Source organism: Gavialis gangeticus, unplaced genomic scaffold (assembly GCF_001723915.1).
Source record: "Gavialis gangeticus isolate Ggan-Ray unplaced genomic scaffold, GavGan_comp1, whole genome shotgun sequence".
Taxonomy (NCBI): Eukaryota; Metazoa; Chordata; order Crocodylia; family Gavialidae; genus Gavialis; species Gavialis gangeticus.
Window position 1 is genome coordinate 173,994,124 of NW_017729024.1, and position 19,428 is coordinate 174,013,551.

At 38.7% G+C, this 19,428-nt stretch overlaps 1 protein-coding gene across 1 annotated transcript; it reads right to left on the reverse strand.

The window, feature by feature from the left end:
* Nucleotides 1-4,144: 4,144 nt before the first annotated feature.
* SYT4 (synaptotagmin 4) lies at nucleotides 4,145-14,112 on the reverse strand. The gene is made up of 5 exons (XM_019518101.1): nucleotides 14,036-14,112; nucleotides 13,583-13,715; nucleotides 9,958-10,772; nucleotides 8,249-8,369; nucleotides 4,145-5,429 (listed from the first exon to the last, which is right to left on the reverse strand). The coding sequence occupies exons 2-5, from the start codon at nucleotides 13,614-13,616 to the stop codon at nucleotides 5,122-5,124; spliced, it is 1,278 nt and encodes a 425-aa protein (XP_019373646.1). The 5' UTR covers nucleotides 13,617-13,715; nucleotides 14,036-14,112; the 3' UTR covers nucleotides 4,145-5,121.
* Between the last annotated feature and the right edge of the window lie 5,316 nt (nucleotides 14,113-19,428).

Consider the following 19,428-nt stretch of genomic DNA (forward strand, 5'->3'; position numbering starts at 1 on the left):
TATGAGTGAACGTGAACTCCATTCCTCTTCAGGTCCTCTCAAAACATTGTTCTCTTGTATGCCAGAAAGTGGCCACTGAGACAACCCGGTAGCATCAGCAGTTATGCATTTTTGGGTTTAGAGCATGTGAGCAGGAGCGGATGGGTGGGATGTGCCACTGGAAGGTAGATATACCCACATATCTACATTGGCACTATTGCACATTGGTACAATAGCAAATGTCACTGGATTTTCAGGATTGAGGCTGGCTGCTATTTCTATGTCTAAGAAAATAGATTAGTTTGGGAGGAATTCTGAGTTTTGTTCCTGGCACTGCATATTTCCTTTGTAATGTTCAGCATAACTTTTAACTTGGCTGTTCCTCAGTTTCTTCCCCATAAAATTGCTTACCTGTAGTGCCCCCCAGGAAAAAAAAAATCACTTTTTTTCTTGACTATTATCAAACAGCAATTCTTAAAATGACTACAGGCTTACACCTACAGTTGTAGTAAGAATTATCTATGACATCTGTGTAATAGTGGTTGTACTGTTATATTTAGATAGATAAAGTTTTTGTAAGTTGTTGGGAAATGCAGATTTTAAAAGATTTCTCTTATGTTTCGTATGGCTATTGTGATATGAAACGCGTTAAACTATATACATATTTTGATATCCTCAGAGAGAAGGTACCATAAAAATGTCAAACATCTTTAATATTTATTCCTAGCTGAAGATCTGGCCCACAGCTGGTTTTATTGACAGCATGAAGAACACAGAATAAACCAACAACCCTATTTTACCAAAGGGTTAAAAAAAGACCACCCTTAATTATACACTGTTCAGAAACAGAAATCAGTAGCTGTAATAGAACAAATGATAACAATGACTTCCATAGCATAGGATTGGTTGACGTGTCAGAGTAAGATGAAAAATGCCTTTTTAATCCAAAGCGAGCAAGACATAGTATGGTGTGGAATGATGAGGCAGTAGGCGGCTAGGTTGATTGCTAACACGCTCAAAACCTTTTTCCTTTCTTTATTACCAGCTTGAACTTAACCCAGAGCAATAACAACTGAAAGATTTTGATAGCTGGCATGATAAAATTTGGTGCCTACAGTCCAGATCCTAGTAGATCTCATCTCATTTTGTAGGTAGTAATCGGCTTCTGTATTAAAGTGACAAAAGATATCAGCTTGATTTGCTGCTACAACTCTCAAAGGATTTTTTTCCAGGGTACCATTTTCCATTCTCAAGAAATGCAAGGAATTTGGCCCAGGAACTGCTTGTGTTGTAGCTTTTCTGTAACTAAATGGAAAGTCTTCAGCCTCAAGGGAAGCTTCAAGGATTTTTTTTTTTCATAAGCAGTAGGAAATGTAGCTAGGAGAAGCTCTAAGAGGCTGTGTGATTCAGACTTATACCTCTGAGTCACAGTTTCTTCCATGGGTAATCATTTATTTCTGCCAATGAGGTAGAGAGAATGGGAAAGATACTGTTCTATAACAAAACCTTTCCAACTGCTTCAGATGAGACACAAAAGGGGTATTTTACTGCTTAAACTCAATGTGTGGGTTGCAAAGCTAGACCCAAAATCCCTCCGGCAGGCCCCACGTTGGAAAGCAGCCTCAAACACATATTTTACTTTAAACAAATACAGAAGAAAGGCAGCCTGGAATAATTTTGTTAGGAAAGAAGGGCATGTGAACTACAAAATACCTTTGGAAAAACTAGTCTAACCTAAAGTACACAAGGCAATGATTTTCTGGTGATATATTTTACTGACCGACTACATAGTTAGGAGAGATGTTAGATAAGTTTTTGGGGACAAAATTCTCTTTCTCAAGTCACTCTAACCTAATGCTATTGTGAGGTAGCAAGGGGGATTTGATAGAGAAAAGAGTTATCTTCTGTCAGCAGTGTTTGAGGGAAGGTTAAAAACTTACCCAGAAAAAAGGAAGTCTATAGAAAACATACATTGATGGGATATTTTGTGTTGGGATGGGATGAATGAGCAGTAGTTTATTCGTGTCTTACATACATGGCACAACATACAGAGCCAGCACAAAAAACTTACAAAACCTCATACACCATGCTTCCTCTCAAATACTATCAAGTTACAACATCATAACAAATCAGTTATTTAGTTACAACAGGTCTTCAAACATGGATAACCTCCCATTCAGGGCTTTTTAAAATTTGTTGTAAGCTACTTAGACAAACATTATTTTACATGTTTAATACAGTACAGTATCCTTAACAGAGCTCAAGATATTCACATTGAGAGTTGAATACTTTATAAAACAACATTTTTTTTTTAAACTCAGGCCAGAACTATGCCCATTCCTGCCTTGTCTGGTCTACAGATGTGTTTCAAGTCATCTTAACTTTCCAAGTTAAACATTTCTTTAAAATAAAACCAAAAATCCTATTTACAACTTTTTCAATGTAATAAAAAATGCTTCATTTCCCTCTCCCCTGTTCCCCCCCACCAGTAACTGTCATTTAGCTAGTAGAAATATTAACACTCAGGTTGTTATAGAAACCTAAAAAAAAAAACAACATTCTTCTGGCCACATCCCTTTGGATGGCAAAAATGAGAGATGATCACAGCCTACCGTTAGGTTAAAAATGGTTTTCTGAATGCAAGGATTTGTGTCTTCTCTAAATTGATGGGTCTGATCAACTGATTGCATTTTCAAAGAAGTGCTATCTACAGGCCAGTTTGTACTATACCCTTACGCTACCTACTTGAGTGGGATCACTCATGGTGCAAGGTTCTTTTCAACATTAGATAGGGTATTGTAATCTAGACAATGATACTGCTACCTTTGTGCTAGGCTCTATCATCCTTAATTACATTGGATATTATCTTATTACATCAAGAGTTCCATTGGTTTTGCTAGGGACTGCTCAGGAATAAGATACCACTCTACAACATTGATCCAAAGCCCACTGAAATGAATGGAAGCTTTTCCTTTCAACTTTAGTGGGTTTTGCATCCTGCCGTAGTTGAATAAACCTGGTAAAATCTAGCACTTGAGTAGATCAGCAGTGTCTAAACAATAATAACAATAAAAAAAAGATTCTATTCTTTTAGACATACAATATGCAATTGCTTTTTTTACACTGAGCATTGTCATAAAAAGCATGTATAGGTTGTTCTGAAAATGTATTTTTATATAACTTTATAAACACTGAAATATCAAACACATTCTCAAAAACCGGATAAACTACTGACACAAAACCTGAAAGAGCTTCAATAGAATTCTTCCAGTAATATTTATTTCTTACTTGCATATTTCATATTCCAGCTTCCTCTGTTCACGTGTCCCTTTATGGTCAAATTGTGTTCCCAACAAAACTCTGGTTGAATTGAACAAGACCAGGAGTTTTCACTTGCTGAACCCCTCATTCAATATCATTATTCAAAATATTTTCTCATCCACCCATTCTACTACCCTTTTTCACACTCAATAATCATCATAAATAGTCTCATTCACTTCAATGTGATTATTTATGAAGTAAATATATGCAGTCTGAGTGCAAATATCAAAAACTGACCCTGCACTTCTGAATCCTCTTTAGTTTCCACTGCTAACATGTCTATAGGGTTTTTTACAAATCTGGTGATTCAAGAGGACTTTAAAGTAATGTTTTTAGACAACACTGTATCAGAAATCACTGTACAAACCCAATACCAAACTATCTGCTTACAGTTGTGCTAGTTTGACAGCCTAAAATGTACCTGGTACAAACATAAATATGTTTCACAAGGCTCAAACGTTTTATGTCTATACTTGTTCAGTTTATGTTACACTTTATTCCTCCATTCTGGCACAGCTTAAATCACTTTATACATACATGTTGCACACTATGAATTCACGGTGGTATTTCCCTCCACCTACAATTTTCAATACAGTCAGGCATAAATACATATAAAAATTAAATAAAGTGCTACTTCAAAATAATTCACCTAACATGATAGCATGAGTTATAATGCTAACTGGTCTCTGATCCTGCAAACGTTTGAGCACGTGCTAGACTATTCCTCTTGACTTTAGCAAGATTACTCAGACCATAAAGTTAATTACATCAGTATATTTAAGCAGGAAAGAATTTTGTTGCCTGTCATACAGTATTTGGTAGTGGTTTTTTTGTTTTTATTATTTTGTTTTATTATTTTGTTTTAGTTCAATGAAGTAGAATAGAAACATATTTTAAACACTATTTTTTAAGCACCACTAAGCCTTTTCAACTAAAATAGGTGTAAGGCCATTTGTTGTAATATCCCTTATATGGCATTATCTTGTCTTACCTTGGCTAGAAATATTCAGTGTATAACCTTTCAGGGGGGAAAATTGCAGGCTATACCTAAATCACAAATCCTAACAATATTGGGACACATTCACTCACCTAGAACCAAGCCCTTTTGGTAAAACTATTAGTTTTGATTTGTTAACTGACTTTTAGAATGTATTTATTCCATCCATTGTAATAAAATGCCATTTTATTAAAAAAATCCCAAACACAAATGATTATACAATATTTCACACATAGAACAACTATTTGCACATGATGTAATATGATATGTAAAAGCCAGTTGTTGAAAATTTCTTCAGTCTTTGGGTTGATCAAAACAGGAGTATCCTAAATTTATGAAAAGGTGGTTGAATTTTCATAAGAGAAGGTTTCTGATACAAGGTTAACCCAAAGGAACTTTCTCTTCCACTCACTTTCCTCCCTGCCCCCACTTTTTAGAATGAAAAATCCAAGTAGCTATTCCTAGATCTAGCAATATATATTAATGAGGTTATAATCTTCTCCATGATAGCAGTAATCTAGGATTTCCCATGAGTTATTCATAAAAGAGTAGTTGTTCTTATTGAAGTTTACACTGCTTCAGAAGTGTACAGCTATATAAACTCCAGCAGAATACGAATCTCTTATTAAATTATGCTAAATTCCTATGGATTTGAAACAACTTTGTTTAATGTGAAAATTCAGTTACCTTCTCTTCTGATAATTCAATCCAGTCTTAACAAAAAATGTCTTGTTGTTACAAGCCTGTAATTATACATTGCAAAGAAAGAAAATTGCTCCTTGCCTATGGAAATATTTATTAAGTTCCAACCCATTTCTAAGCTGCTAACCATCACAGAGCATATGCCATTTGGCAATCTGTCTCCTAGGATATTCACAAATTTCCTTCCAGTGCTCTCCACCTGTTCCTTCTGCTGAAGCTTCCAGGGTTAATCGGCCAATGACCTCATTCCTGGACCCCCTATCAGAATCCAACACCAAAAATTCAATGCTGATGTCATCAAGGCCTTCACAAGGAATGTCAAAGACAAACAATTCATTGAATACTGCATTGGGGGTGCATTTCTTCACGTGGGTTTTCTTTTTAGAGATTCTTTTCTTAGCATGGTACAGGTTCACCTTGACATAAGGATCTGGAATGACAAAGTGGGAGGGGGAAGGAGAACATGAGAAAATTAGGCTGAGTTAATGATTATTGTTGTCCAACAAGAATTCATAGAGCAAATGAATGGGAAACCCCATATTCTGCCAATATAATGGCAGCACAACAAAAGGCTGTCACAAGGAAACATTGTTGAATAAAGTCCCCAGCTGAAAAACCAAAGTGAAAATAAATGATAAGACAAATAACTTTGTTGTCATTTTTTTGAGTCTGGAAAAAAAAAGGAAAATGGGTTAGCATCATATCTAGGACTGTATTATATATGCTTTATTTGCCTGTTTGCTAATATGGTATACAAGGCCAAGGTTCCCCGAGTTTATGGTTGCTATCTAGAACTGGAACAGAATCCATCAGCTAATAGAAATGGCAGAAGGTAGCATAGGATGACACCTTATAAACTAACTTGTTTGGAGAACATGAGCTGTCATAGGTTACAGACTCCTTTGTCACTTGCTACAGTCTTCATTGGATGTGCCTGGGAAAATTCATGCCTTTCTGAATGAGTTAGTTCATAAGGTGCCATCCTTGTCATCTCCCATACTGTCTTCCTACCTTCAGACTAACAAAGCTAACTACCTCCCTCTAGTATAAATCGATAAATTGAATCCTGTAAATTAACATAAGGTGTCCCCCCACTCAGTATTCTCAACTTTGGCAAAACTCTTCTTCTACTGGATTCAATGCAAGTTACACTACTGGCTTCAATATGAGCAGGTTTGGACGGGCACTTTTGAAAATCCCCCACCTCTGCTAGGTCAGCACTAATTCAAATTCAGTGGAGAAGCTGTTCCAAAGCCTTCTTATATTTACCCAGGTGCAATGCATACTAATACTTATTGATCCCAATGGAACGCATTATTCTGTGTATGCAAGAACCTAAATAAAAGAAGTATTTGGAGTTGATCAGAAAATAAAATAGACCCTAAAACCAAGCCATGCTTAGAATTGATGGGACCAACAAACAGCAAACAAAACAAAAACGAAAACAAAATCCACAAAACCCCCACACACCAAAAAACCCAGATCATGAAGATATTTTTTAATTCCATTTGGCCTGAGAGTGTTTTGCAAGACTCTTAGACAAAAGTCCTCTTGCACTTTCTAAGTGCTATATGATGGGGCTAAGGCATGTCCAAAGTGTATTTCTCTTTCTCCTTCTTTTATATTCACGATGAACTATTATTGAATAATAGTATTATTGCCTTAACCTGGTAAAATGCAAACACTGTCCCAAAATTCTATACCTCAAAACCAAGGCCTATCAAAATGTTGCATACTGCTTTCACCCTCTGAGCAGATAAGCCTAGCTGGTTACTCACCTCTTAGCCACAGATGAAACTAAACCATTAGATCTAGACTGCTCCTGTAGGTGCGCAGATTTAGGCAAGCATATCTGAATAGTGGGCATCCTGCCCAAGAAGAGTGATCTCAATGCATAGGGTCAGATACCTAAGATCCATATAAAGATCCATGTACGATCAGTGTAGAATCCAGAGTGCCTTGGTGCTGAGCAAGGGCACAGCCAGAACTAACCAAGAAGACATGCTAAGCAGGGGAGTGTTTCCACACTTCCACCCCTCCTCAAACTTAGGTGCTGGATTTAAGGCTGTGCATTTGATAACTCTGTCCACTCAGGATCCAGAACACCAAAAAAAGGAGGTGTCAGTTGACTAGAATGCTTAGCACGCACCACCAGCATTGGCCTGGTCCACTGGATAGCAGCATGCATGGAGCCAGGAACGTGAGGAAGCACAACTCCCTCCAGTGATGAAGGCACTCTCCTGGGAGGAGGGAGACATAGGCCCTGCTACTAGGACAATCTGCTTGAGAGGTTAAAGGTAAGTTCTTTGTTTTTATTTTATTTTTTTTAATCTGATCAGAGGACTGCTCTCCTTCAGAAAATCACAGCAATTTATTTTCTCATCTCCCCTGCTCAGTGAAGCCAATGGGAGGAGACCAGGGATGTGATTAATTCATTTTGCTGATGAACTCACAGCTCCATCAGGTCTTATATCATTGGTGCAATGGGATTAATTACCCAATACTTACATGAACTCAGAGCCTAGATAAGAGCTATGTGGCTCTAACTCAATCATGTCCAACATTTATCTTATAATATAACATATTTTACACACACACATATACAATCCCTTATATAAAGCCTACTGCTGTTCTCAATGGCAGTTCCACAGAACAAAAAAAAGGCAAAATAAGGCCATGAGAACAAAGTACAAAAGTTGCTTTTCCTTTGTACGTCCCACAAACATTACAAAATAGAAATGTCATGTTACAAATGACTTTTTAGCAAATTATTTATAGTAAATGGCAAGTACATAATTTTATATTGCAAATACCATAAACTTGCATAATAGGACTAGTCTGATTGCTTATACTGAATCACACCATCAGAGGAGCTGGCTTGCTAGTAATCTTCTGTAAAGTACTTGCTAGTTATAATACAACATTAATTCCCAGAGTCTTTGAAAACAAAACTTGACAGTGAGATCAGCTGAATCCTGTTAAAGACAATGGCAAAAGCAATGACTTGACTAGGTCAAAGATTTCCTTTTTGGCAACTGATAGCAACTTTTTGATTTTACGCCCCATGCTATACAGAAAGCAAGTTGCAATATATGAAACTTAAAGCATTATTAGAGTGTGTAAAAAAAGTAAGATTGGGCCATGGCCAATGAGCACCTGAGTGATGCATATCTTTGATCTGAAACCCCCTCCTTTAGACTTATTTATTTACTGCCTTCCCTATGGTATATTCATTTGTAAAGACAATACCTGATAATCCTGAGACATCAGATTTGGGTAGGTGTCGAGCTTTTAAAACAACCACGGTCAGAGTGTTTGTTGTAGATTGGTAACAGAGAGAGATCAGCAATTCTCCACGCCCAGATGACTTCTAAGGAAATGAATAAAAGGATCTTTATGAGCAATTATCTTGGTCAGGCTGGAAATTGCAGTCAATACTAAACTAAAAAGAAAATCACATAATACTACATCCTGAGCTAGTATAGATTGATGCAGTCATCATGGAGCTACGCTGATCTGTGCAAGCAGATCTGGTCCTGTGTAGTCTGGTTACATAACTCTGTTTATGACTTGTTAATAGACTGATCAGAACAAAGCAAGGTGAAAATATGAATTGGCACAGTATCATTAATTTTAGAGATGCAAGAGTTATATTAGTTTGCCTAGAGTCAAGTTTTATTAAAGAACAAACCTTATTTAAAAATCCCTTAATCACAGGAAATAAATCTCTGGGCAAAAAAAAAAAATCTTAAGCAGAACTAAAATACAAAACGTATATCAAAAATCAAACGTATAATTCACCAAAATCTACAAAGAAACCTTTACCACAAATGCAAACTCAAACTATTATTGAAATCTTGTTCCTAATGCTCTCTCTGAAAGACTATAATTTAAACAGAATAATGATGAGATGACTCTTTTTTTCCTAGCTGTATCATTATTAGATCTGAAATTGCAAAAGCAGTGGGTTCACTTTGCAGAGGGGAAAGAAAGAATTAAAAAAAAAAGTGAGAGAAATGCTTAACCCTTCTGGTATTCTGAGTATCAATGAGCTGATTACAAAACTGTTGTGCTGTAACATTAGGCTCTACAATAATGGTATTGCTGATAGAAATATTGGTCGGTAGACATTAATGTGATTTGATCTAATGCTTGATCTTTTGAAAGCAATTACATTTAAAGTCAATACACATGCCAAATTGTTAGGAAGAGCTGATGGGTACAATTCTGTCATGATTGTTTTGAAATGTTTTCTTCATTCCAGGAATGGATAAGGAGATAGGAAGTATAAGGTGAAACACTGGTCCCACTGGTTTTAATATTCATTTCAGTGTAACTACCAGACCTTCAGCTTGTGCCACATACTTAAGATACAAGAAAATGACTGTGCATAAACATGCCAAACAACTATCATTTTCATTAAATGATGCAAACAAAGATAAAATTTACAGTAGGGTTCAAATACAGTGGGCAGAATAGTTTTCTTCCTGAAGAGCTTGTTCTAAAGTTCATTGAGGTCAATCAAAAAGCTCTCATTGACTTAAATGAGCTTTGACCCAAGCTCTGATTGTCCTTTTCTAATATAGAGATAAGGTATTTGGGGAGTGGGGAGGGGGAGGGAGGACTTTCCATGTTCTTGTTGCCATACTGAGGTGGCATCCTGATCCTAATACATGTGTCAGGGGAGGCAGGGCCTGCTAACCTAAGTAGTTCCACTGAAGTCAACCAGACCAGTGCAAATAGGCAAGATTTGATTCATTAGCAATTCCTTGCAATATATTTATTGCAATGTTAATGTATTGCCCTTGTACAGCTCTTTCCCCATGCTACCTTTAAGAAAGCTTCTTAATGACTTTTATGATGAACTCCTTTCCCCCAAGATGCTAGTAAAATTATAAATAAATAAATACATAATTCCTAGGGGTATAACTCTTCTAAAAGTATTGAAAAGAAATTACCCTAACATTACGTTTGATGATCTCCCTGTTCATTAGCATCCTTCCCTCGGACAACTCAATTCCTGAGAGAGGAATGAGGACTTCTCCAATGATGTCATCTCTGGAAAACCTGTCAAAGCTCAAGATCATAAAATGAAGGGTTAAATCTTGAATTTGGCTATAGGGGATCCCATAAAATGTGAAGGTCTCATCAAAAGCTGGATCTAAGGTTTTTCTCAGCACTCTGGTTTTCACTTTGTGCTTCTTCTCGGGTAGGATTGTCATTTTGATATAGGGATCAGAAGTCATTGACTGCTCATCCATTGCTGGCAACCCACGTGCTTCTTTGATATTCACCACAAATGACTTCTTCTCAAAGTTGTACTCTAAAGAGAAAAAGAGAGTTCCTAGCTTTTCTTGTTTCTCTTCAGAAGACAGTGACATGTTGGACTTTAAGCTATCAGGAGATATTGAATCTTTCTCCCTTTCTGTAAAGTGCTTTGGACTCAAGTTCTCAAGATCTGAGGAGCTCTGGATTTTGGGTGTTGTTTTGGGAAAGTTGCCATTCAGATCTCTCTTCTCCAGGTCAAGATGCAGAGAATTCTTTGGCATCGCCAATTTGTTCTTTCCTTCACTTTTGTCATCTGCTCCAAACTTCTTCTTGCTGTTGAGATTCTCTGGATAAATGTCAACCCCTTTCAGCACATGGACAAATTTGTATGGAGGGGTCTTATTAGATTTGGACGATTTGCGCTGGCAGCAGATCCAAGCAAATAGGGAGACTGTGAAGACAAGGCCAAATGCACTAAAGATTCCAACCACTGTAGGAATTTCATCTGCAAATCAAACGAATAGTAACAAACAGGTAAACAGCAGTGCTTCAGATTGAACATGTTATTTTTTTGTCTTTAAAAAAAAGTCCAAAGAGATGTCAATAGCTGCAAGTTATGCAGACTGTAATGCTTTTCATTATAGGTATTGCACAGGATCTGTACAAATTTAATGCCACCTAGAGGTATAAATGAGTAGACACATTGCAAGGACTCCCTGGTAGTACTTTTCCATAAACAGGGAGTGAGGGGGAGGGGTGGTTGAACAGTATGACAGCAATAATAGTAAAAAAAAAAATTAATAATTACTCTGAAATGGATCATCCCCCTGTGCAGTTCTCGTGGAGAAAAACTGCGTCTGTTTTAACATTTCTAGCTCAATCCTAAAGGATCAGAACTGAATCTATAAGGCTTTGTTGCTTAGTTAAAATAGAACCTAAATATACATTACTTACAAATACATTGTCTACTTTTCATATTTCCCCCCTGTGTTCTATGAATTTAATGATCCATTGTTTAATCATTTAAAAGGCTGAAGAATACCTCTAGAGATGCTGGGTTAAATGGAAGGGCATAATATTCAACAGTTTCTTAGGGGGATGTTCAGCTTTTTGCAGGAGTGAGTCCTTTGAGCAAATGTAGAAAAACTATACAGATGAAGCCTTTTTCATGCTGTATGTGATACATTCACAGTCAAACTGAAACCCAGGAAAATTCAATGCAAATCTCTGGTACCCATTAAGTATTGAATCTACCTGATTATGAAACAAAGCCATGAGGAGGGGGCAGGGAGGTTAAATGCTTTTGAAGGAGGGATTGCATTTATTTTGCAAAATGTCTTTTGTATATAACAAAACATTTTAAAAAAATACTTTTCTCCCACATTCATATGAGTTCTGCTGCTGAAAACTGCATTACAAAGGGGAAGCAGTGCAATCATTACAACCTCAATTGGCATGTAGATACAATAGTTGCATATAGAGTATCATTAGCCTTTCATAACCATGCAATGAAAGGGCAAATGAGCACCACTAATTAGAAATCCAATTTTGTCCATAAGTAAGATTAGTAAGTGAGTTTAAGTTTCCCACCACGGAGCAATCAGAGTCAGATCCTGGTTCCTTGCAAGAGAAAGAGACTAGTAAAATATTCATGTGATGACATTGCTTATGCATACAGGTAATCATGTTCTTTATCTAAGAGTTCTGGTTCTCTAACAAATGCTTACAAGCCTCTCTGGATGAGAAAGTACAAAACTATCTTTGTAGAGGTATGGATGAGCCCATTACAGACTAGGCAAAAGGAACTGATTTTTCACATACTGACATGCCTTTATTTGGGTTTTTTTTTTAACCGAACTGATAAAATATAGCACTACAAAGAGAAATTAGGGCATAAATTCCCAGTAAATAAAGGGTTAGGCCTGGTGATCCATATCTTCTAACAATATCCATGTCACTTCCCCTTCTACTCACACTCTGTATCATCCTTTCAATTTAAAATATAGTCAAGCACACGGCACTGAGTTTAGACAATTCCTCAGGAGGCAGAAATAGGAATTATATAGAGCAAGACATGAGCTCCAAATTAATAGCAAGGCTTATGGGGGTTCTGGGTATCAGTTTGCATAGCTATACACTTTGTAACGATCACTTTTTGATGGTTAATCTGAAAGCACTATAAACATAATATCTAAATCTCCTGAAAGTATGGATGAGACCAATTTACTGTTTAAGATATCAGTTATCTCCATTCAGTGAGTCATCATATGAGCAAGATGTCACAAATGTAGTTTGCAACCCTCAAGTGGGTGGGGTGGGAAAGGAGAGGAGATAGTATTAAAATTGCTGTACATTTACTGCCAATTAGCTTACAACCTGCCTTTGTTGCTATTTTCATATGGCAAATCAATTCCCCAACCATTCAGAAAGGTGGCTTGCCCCGTAATGCTTCCCATTAAGACCAGGGCAGATTTTAATCTCTGTTATCTCCAGTTAATTTGGCATGGCTTCATTTAAATCAAGGGAGTGCCTCCAGATCTGCACTAGTGCTAAAGCAATCACAATGTTGGCTACAGTGAACAGCTATAAAACAGCGTTCAGAAGCATTGCCTTTTATCAACTCCAATTAACGAAAACATATGTATGCTTTCACAAATGCATTTGGGGGCCTGTTATGCAACACCTCTCCTCCTTTAAAAGTTAATAAGCAGCAAACATTCAACAGAGAAAAATGGCATAACCAAGAACTTTTTTTTTCCCCCTTTATCATTATTATCCTCCGATACTAGTAACCGGTTCACTTAGCTTAACCCAAAGAGCAGGATGCTCTTACAGTATACGAGCAGTATGACTATACGGCATACTATATAGTCATCCTCACAGCAAACAGCAGTGAAAACAAGAATATAGACCACACTGTAAGAACTAAAATTTAAAAAAAAAAAAAAAAAAAAAGGGTTGTACGAGTCCTTCTCTTATAAGGAACAGAAGTGCCAAAGCAAAAACAAACAAACAAAAAAATCTTTTCCATGGGGATAGATGTGCATTATGCAACTCTGGAGCATAATTGGGGGTGAAGAAAAGAAGGGAGACATCAAAAAAGGAGGGGAGGGAATGGACTTAAACATAGGGGGGAAGAAAAGGACACACTTATAAACTTCTGAAAGGGGGGGAGCAAAAAATGGGTCAAGGGGACTAGGCAGCTGAGGCAGGGCAGACAGGGGGCATTGCATGGAGGGAGTTGCTCCCGAGCCCCCCTGCATGGCAGCAAAGCCCCCGGGGGTGGGGGGCAGGGGCTGCCCGGGGACAACTTACCAAATTCCTCCCTGCTAGCTGTGATCGGAGCCATGTTTGCTGCGTGCGCTGTCCAAGGTGCTGCACGGCGCCTCCCCGGCTTCGCCCGGCTCCCGGCTCGCACGGCTCCGCGGGCTCCTTATTTCCCGGCGTGCTGAAAACACAAACATGAAAGATGGGGAAGGCTGAGGAGGAGGAGGAGGAGGAGGAGGTTGGCTGTGAAGGGGGGGGAGGGGGAAAGGGGAGGGAGCTTTTTAGCCTTCCCTTTGCCCAGTGATTTGCAGCCCCCTTCCTGTGCCGGCTCTTCTGAGTAGCTCGGCACCGAGACTGAAGACGTGGTTGAAACCCAAATTGACGCAATCCTGACGCTACAGGGCTGAAATCAGCACCCTCTCCTCCCCCCTCCTCCTTCCTGGGGATTCAGCACACACTCATCAATTATTTTAACTGCTCTGCTGCAGGAGATTAGCTCACATTCTCCATCGGACACAGGCAGAGCTGCTAATTCCTCTGGCCGAGCGGGTCCTTGGGAGAGACAGAAGCAGATGCTTCAATAGAGAGTCTTTATTTATGTATTTGATAGTTGCCTTGCAAAGAGCCAGGAGGTGGAGGCGGCGCAAAGCCTTAGGCTCAAATGACCCAGCTCCAATTGTAGGGACTGGTTCCCCTAAGCATTCCCGATAGGCTGGGCAGAGGGTATCTGAGTCATTAAAAGTCTCTCTCCCAGCCCCTTCTTGGAAACGCAAGATTATCTGTATTTTTCCCCTCCTGACCTTCCTGGGAGTCTGTGTAGCAGCAGAACTCTGCCTGGATCCTTCTGGATCCTGTGGATTTGGGGGTCCAGTCCTTTCAGATTGCAACGACCAAGTCAAGAGCAAGTCCTGCCTGCTACTGAAATACCCACACTCAGATGAATCTGGAGACAGCAGTGCTGGCAAACCTTGTGTCTGGCACCTGAATCCCACTGGGTTTCCTCAGTTATGACCCCCCAACCCTAACCCTAATGCCTGCATGGAAGAGAAGTGTAGATGTTTATTCTTTACAACATATCCGGATGTAGGCGTGACAGCGCTGCAAGTGCCTGTATGCAGAGCTGCATGCTGTTGGATCCAGACAACTTTTGGCCCTCCTTGCACAACTTAACAATAAAACAACCCCTCTGTTTAAAGACAGACCATATCAACAGTTCATGCTGCACCTTTAACATGTAGTAGTATTACTACTACAAAGCTTAGTATTGGTGGGCTTCAAAGCAGCTGTGCTAGACACTTGTAGGCATCACTATGATGCTCCTAGATCTGGTCAAAGATTAGACACATCTCCATAATTTGCACCATCATGAGATTTGGCTTGTTTTTCCTATTTCACCTAAAGTCATCTGGACTTCAACCCACTTTGATGTTAGAAAGATGCAAAAGTTTCATCCTGGCAATGCAACTTGGTTGCTTGGAGGTCAAAGACTGGAAAGTTCTGGGTAAAACAAGGGTTTTTTCTTCTCCGTGCTTCCTTTACCTAATGAAAACTCCCCACAATACACACTAACTTTTTTCAGCATCCTCTATCTGCAATTCAAACTTGTCCAAATGGAAAGTAGCTTAATTTGATTTTAGGCTCATTTAACTCCATTCCATGATGAAAATATAAAGGGTCATTTAATAAATTAAGTTGGGAATATAAATTACTATAAGGTGTTGCTGTAGGTAGTTTTACCACAACAAACCAGAAATCAATATGTGGCATGTTCTATTATTGTATTCGGTCTCATTAATATTTCCATATAAACAAAATCAGGCACATTATATGCAATAACATGGAAAGCATATGGAAGCTATCACTGACTTAAATGTTAACAGTCTGTATCTGCTATAAGAGAATTTTTGCTGATCCACACTGGAAATACAGAGCACACAGAAGTGTCAGTTAATGACTATCAAGGGTTTCCTACCCCCCTCATGCTTCTGAAATTATGCTATCCTGGAGATACCCTGCAGAAAAAGCTGCTACACAGTATGCAAGGAGTCTGATAGTTTATGAGGAGCACTTTTCTTCAATGTGCACTCTCTTTCCCTTAATGACAACACAGGTAAATGAAGTAAAAGAGGAAGTTTCCTCCCCACCCTCCTCTAGAAAATATATGGTAATTTCACTCCTCACCCCACCTCCAAAAAACATTTTTAAAAATGCTCAAACAGCTTATTTCTTCTTTTAAATGATGGTGATGATGGTTTTGCATGTACCTTTTGATAATATGAAAGAATAATCAAATTGAGGTCCCTTTGTGCTTTATGCTGTAGAGCCATATAGTAAATAGACTCTATCCATGTTTTTAAATCTTAGGGTTGGGTCTACAGGACTCATTAAAACACTATAGCTGGCATTTAAATCACTATCCAGTTTGCCATACCCTACATAGTACTAAACTGTTGCACTACAGGGAGATAGATATAGTTAAAAATAGAGATATCACCTTGCAACATAGCAGTATATCTGCATAAAGATAAGCAACTTCTTATTTCCATAATGTGCCACTTCTGTGACATAGCAAACAGCCATCACTCATATTACTCACAACACTTCTTTAGTTAATTACCTGGCTCAACCTGCTAGACCAGAACACACATCACAAAATAGCTAGAGATCAAGCTGTGGGAGGCCGGCAAACCTTAAACCTTGAGATAAATGTGCTGTTTGTTCCCTGTGTTGTGCAAGCACCATCTAGTGTACACCTTGGATCCATCAGTGCCTACAGAATAACACACACTTAGATACACCTATGTGAACAAATGCACACTACATACATAGAAAATCAATTCATTATCTCTACAGTGTACTTATAGAAAAGGAAGAAGGAAATAGTGCCCTGACCCTTCTTTATATTAACTGCTCAAATGTCTATATATCAGCTCAGCCCCACCCAAAGCAATGAGCACTTTCTCTCCCTTTCCTGAGAAGATGTACTGTAGGTTTTAGCTTGTAATAGCATTTATAAACATTGGAGAGAGAACTCTCTTCTCAGGCAACATTGCCTTCCCTTCATTTGATAAGAAAACATACAGGGATGCTCCTAGTGCAAGGTTACAAAGAACTGCTTCAAAGCTTGCCCATAGCTCTGGGTTAAAATGAATTGATTTCCTGTGAAATATAATCTGGCTGACTGCATCACAACAGAGCCTTCTGTGGGTCTCAAAAACAGATTATCAATGCGCATGTATGCTCACAGCACCCTCCTGCTGCCGAGAGTTGGGAGGGTGGTTGCTAAGCAACAGAGTCCATACACTTCCCAAAGCAGATAGGCCTCAAATGAGCATTTGGGGTCAGAAAATATGGTTTCTGTTGCTGCCTTCCCCACCTGCAAACAGATACTCACCATTTTTTTCAGTCATAAGAGCATATACAGAGGAGAATAAATGAATGCTTTGCACATTTAAAAAGCCAGTCTTAAAAAAACAGCATCCATTATTTAAAAATAAAACTCAATTTATGTGTATGAGACGAAGGCCAAGAAACAGTCCCTCTTTGTTTCAGCAAAATCTTTTTATTATTCCCCCTAGAGCTAAACACTGAGTTTCACATTTTCAAGTGACCTCAAATTCTCAGTACCCACTTTTCCAGATATGGAATGTGAGGCCTCTATTGGAATTTGACCTCAAAATACTTGCGCAGCACCTTGGAAAAATTGGGTTATAGAGACAAGATTCTCCAAAGTAGGAAACTAAGTAATAAAACATAGGTAAGATGCTGAATTTCAAGAGTTATGAGAACTCTTTGATGTTGTATGAGCTCTAACTTTAACTAGAGTTGATCATAATGTTCTTTTCCTGCAGAAAACTGTGACATCGGAGATCATTCGAACAAACACTTTTTTCCTTTGTTGTTGGTTTTTTTCTTGTTTTGCATAACTCACTTTCTTATCATAAACCTGGTATTTGCCACAATAAATAGATATTTTCATGAAAATTCTTTTCCATAAAAAACTCAATCTCCCTCCCCCGAAAATATAGTTCTCATGGGCAACTTTTGACCTGTTTAATAATTATGCAACCGGTCATGTATTATATACTACATGTACCTGAGTAACACACACACACACACACACACACACACACACACAAAATATACTAGTCATGTGCATGAAAGACATGGCCATGTCTACATGGGCGGTGGAATGCGCAGTTGTTACTGGGCAGTCATTTAGTACTTGCATAAGCATTTCATATTTGCATAAGCATTTAGTACTTGCATAAGCAAGCACTAAATGACTGTGCAGTAACTGGCATTACTGCACAGTAGTGTCCCCCCACAGTTTTTTTTTCCAGATGCTACTGTGCTATAGCAATAAGCTACTGCACTGCAGCTTGTTACTACTGTGCAGTAGCGTTGCATCATGGTTAGTGCCTGACAATGCTATTGCGCAGTAGCAATAAGCTAGTTGCTACTGCACAGTAGTGTCTCATGTAGCCATGCCCACTGTGTATTATTTGTCAAAAATTATCTGGATCCCATTATCAGGAGCAAGATAGATTTCAAAAGGCCATGTGTGCCACAATGGTGCTGGACATATCCGGGACAGAGAAAAGCACAAGAGATAACTTTTATTAGATATCCTTTCTTGTCCCAATCTTTGGGTTCTGTCAGAGGTCAAACTGGCCATTGGTGCAATTAAGAAAAGATTTGATGCTGGCACATCTAGCACCAGTGGGTAATGGCTCCAAGCAGTCCCATCACCAGCCTTGAGCACTAAAATGGATTATAATAGTCTCTCCCCTTCTCACACCTGACACAAACTTTCCCTTCTCCAAACCTGCATCAATGCAGTCACTGTTTGTGTCAGGAACTTAAGGTGCATTGAAGATCCAGGTAAAAAATCTCATGCTTCAAATTCACAAGCTGCTGTCACTCATCTGTGGGAGATGATCTTGTCTGCTTGTGTTCTGAGCTCCTGCTGATAACAAGCTCCTGAGCAGCTGCAGAAACCTTGTATTGGGACTGTATTTGTCTCTCTCTCATCTATTTTTAGTTCTTTTCATATTCATTTGCTAAATATATTATGATGTACATTCCACCTCCCTCTTGTACTTTAAGACCTTTGGGTAGTTTCATACCACAGAGAGAGAGGAGGAAAAAGAAAATTCTGACCATTAAGAGTAAGATGCTTGTGACAAATGGATTCTGAAGTAATTATCATCCATGTGCACTGGCACAGTCTTTCCAAGACTGCTAAGGATCCCCCCTCTGGAGGCTACAGATACATTTATGTAAGATGATAATAGGGAGGCTGGCTTTGAAATAGATTATTAGTAATAATTCCTGAGGTTTGCTTAGCCTTTTTCTTTTAATGTTGTAAGCCTTCTGCCAGGCACTGAACAGCAGTCACAAAAGCCAGATTTCAATTTAGGGGTTTAATGCTAACTTTCTAAATTTGGTTAGAGCCCCCACCCAGAAAAGTATATTTTAACTTGGTGGTTTAATAGAAAAAAAATTTCACCACTCACAAGCAATGTTTAGTTAAAATAGGATTTATTAAAGAGGGGAGAGGGGACAATGTCAACTGTGACTTTAACTATTAAACATTACCTGACATCCCAAACAGTTAGTAGCAAGCCAACCCAGGGGATATAACACTTAGCCTGCTCAGTTGAGTAGGGAGACTCACCCAGGGCTGCTGTCTGGGGGATCTGCCACCTATATTAGCCAACTATGGGTAGACATTGGGTAGGGGAACCCATCCTGGAGGACCCTGCCATTCCTCAGTGCCAGGACTTGCTGTTCTGCTTTAGGGGCTCTACCACCTACATCTGCCAAAGTAGCAAGAGCTAGGTAGGGAAACCCAGGCCACACTTGTTGCCACTCTGCCCTGGTGATCACTG

Excerpts from the sequence above, each read along its gene's own strand:
- SYT4 (XM_019518101.1), bottom strand. The coding sequence starts at position 13,616 with ATGGCTCCGATCACAGCTAGCAGGGAGGAATTTG. Across the intron at positions 10,773-13,582 it reads AGCTAGCAGGGAGGAATTTG|ATGAAATTCCTACAGTGGTT; the intron begins GTAAGTTGTCCC and ends TTTGATTTGCAG. Across the intron at positions 8,370-9,957 it reads TCATCAAACGTAATGTTAGG|AAGTCATCTGGGCGTGGAGA; the intron begins GTAATTTCTTTT and ends TCATTTCCTTAG.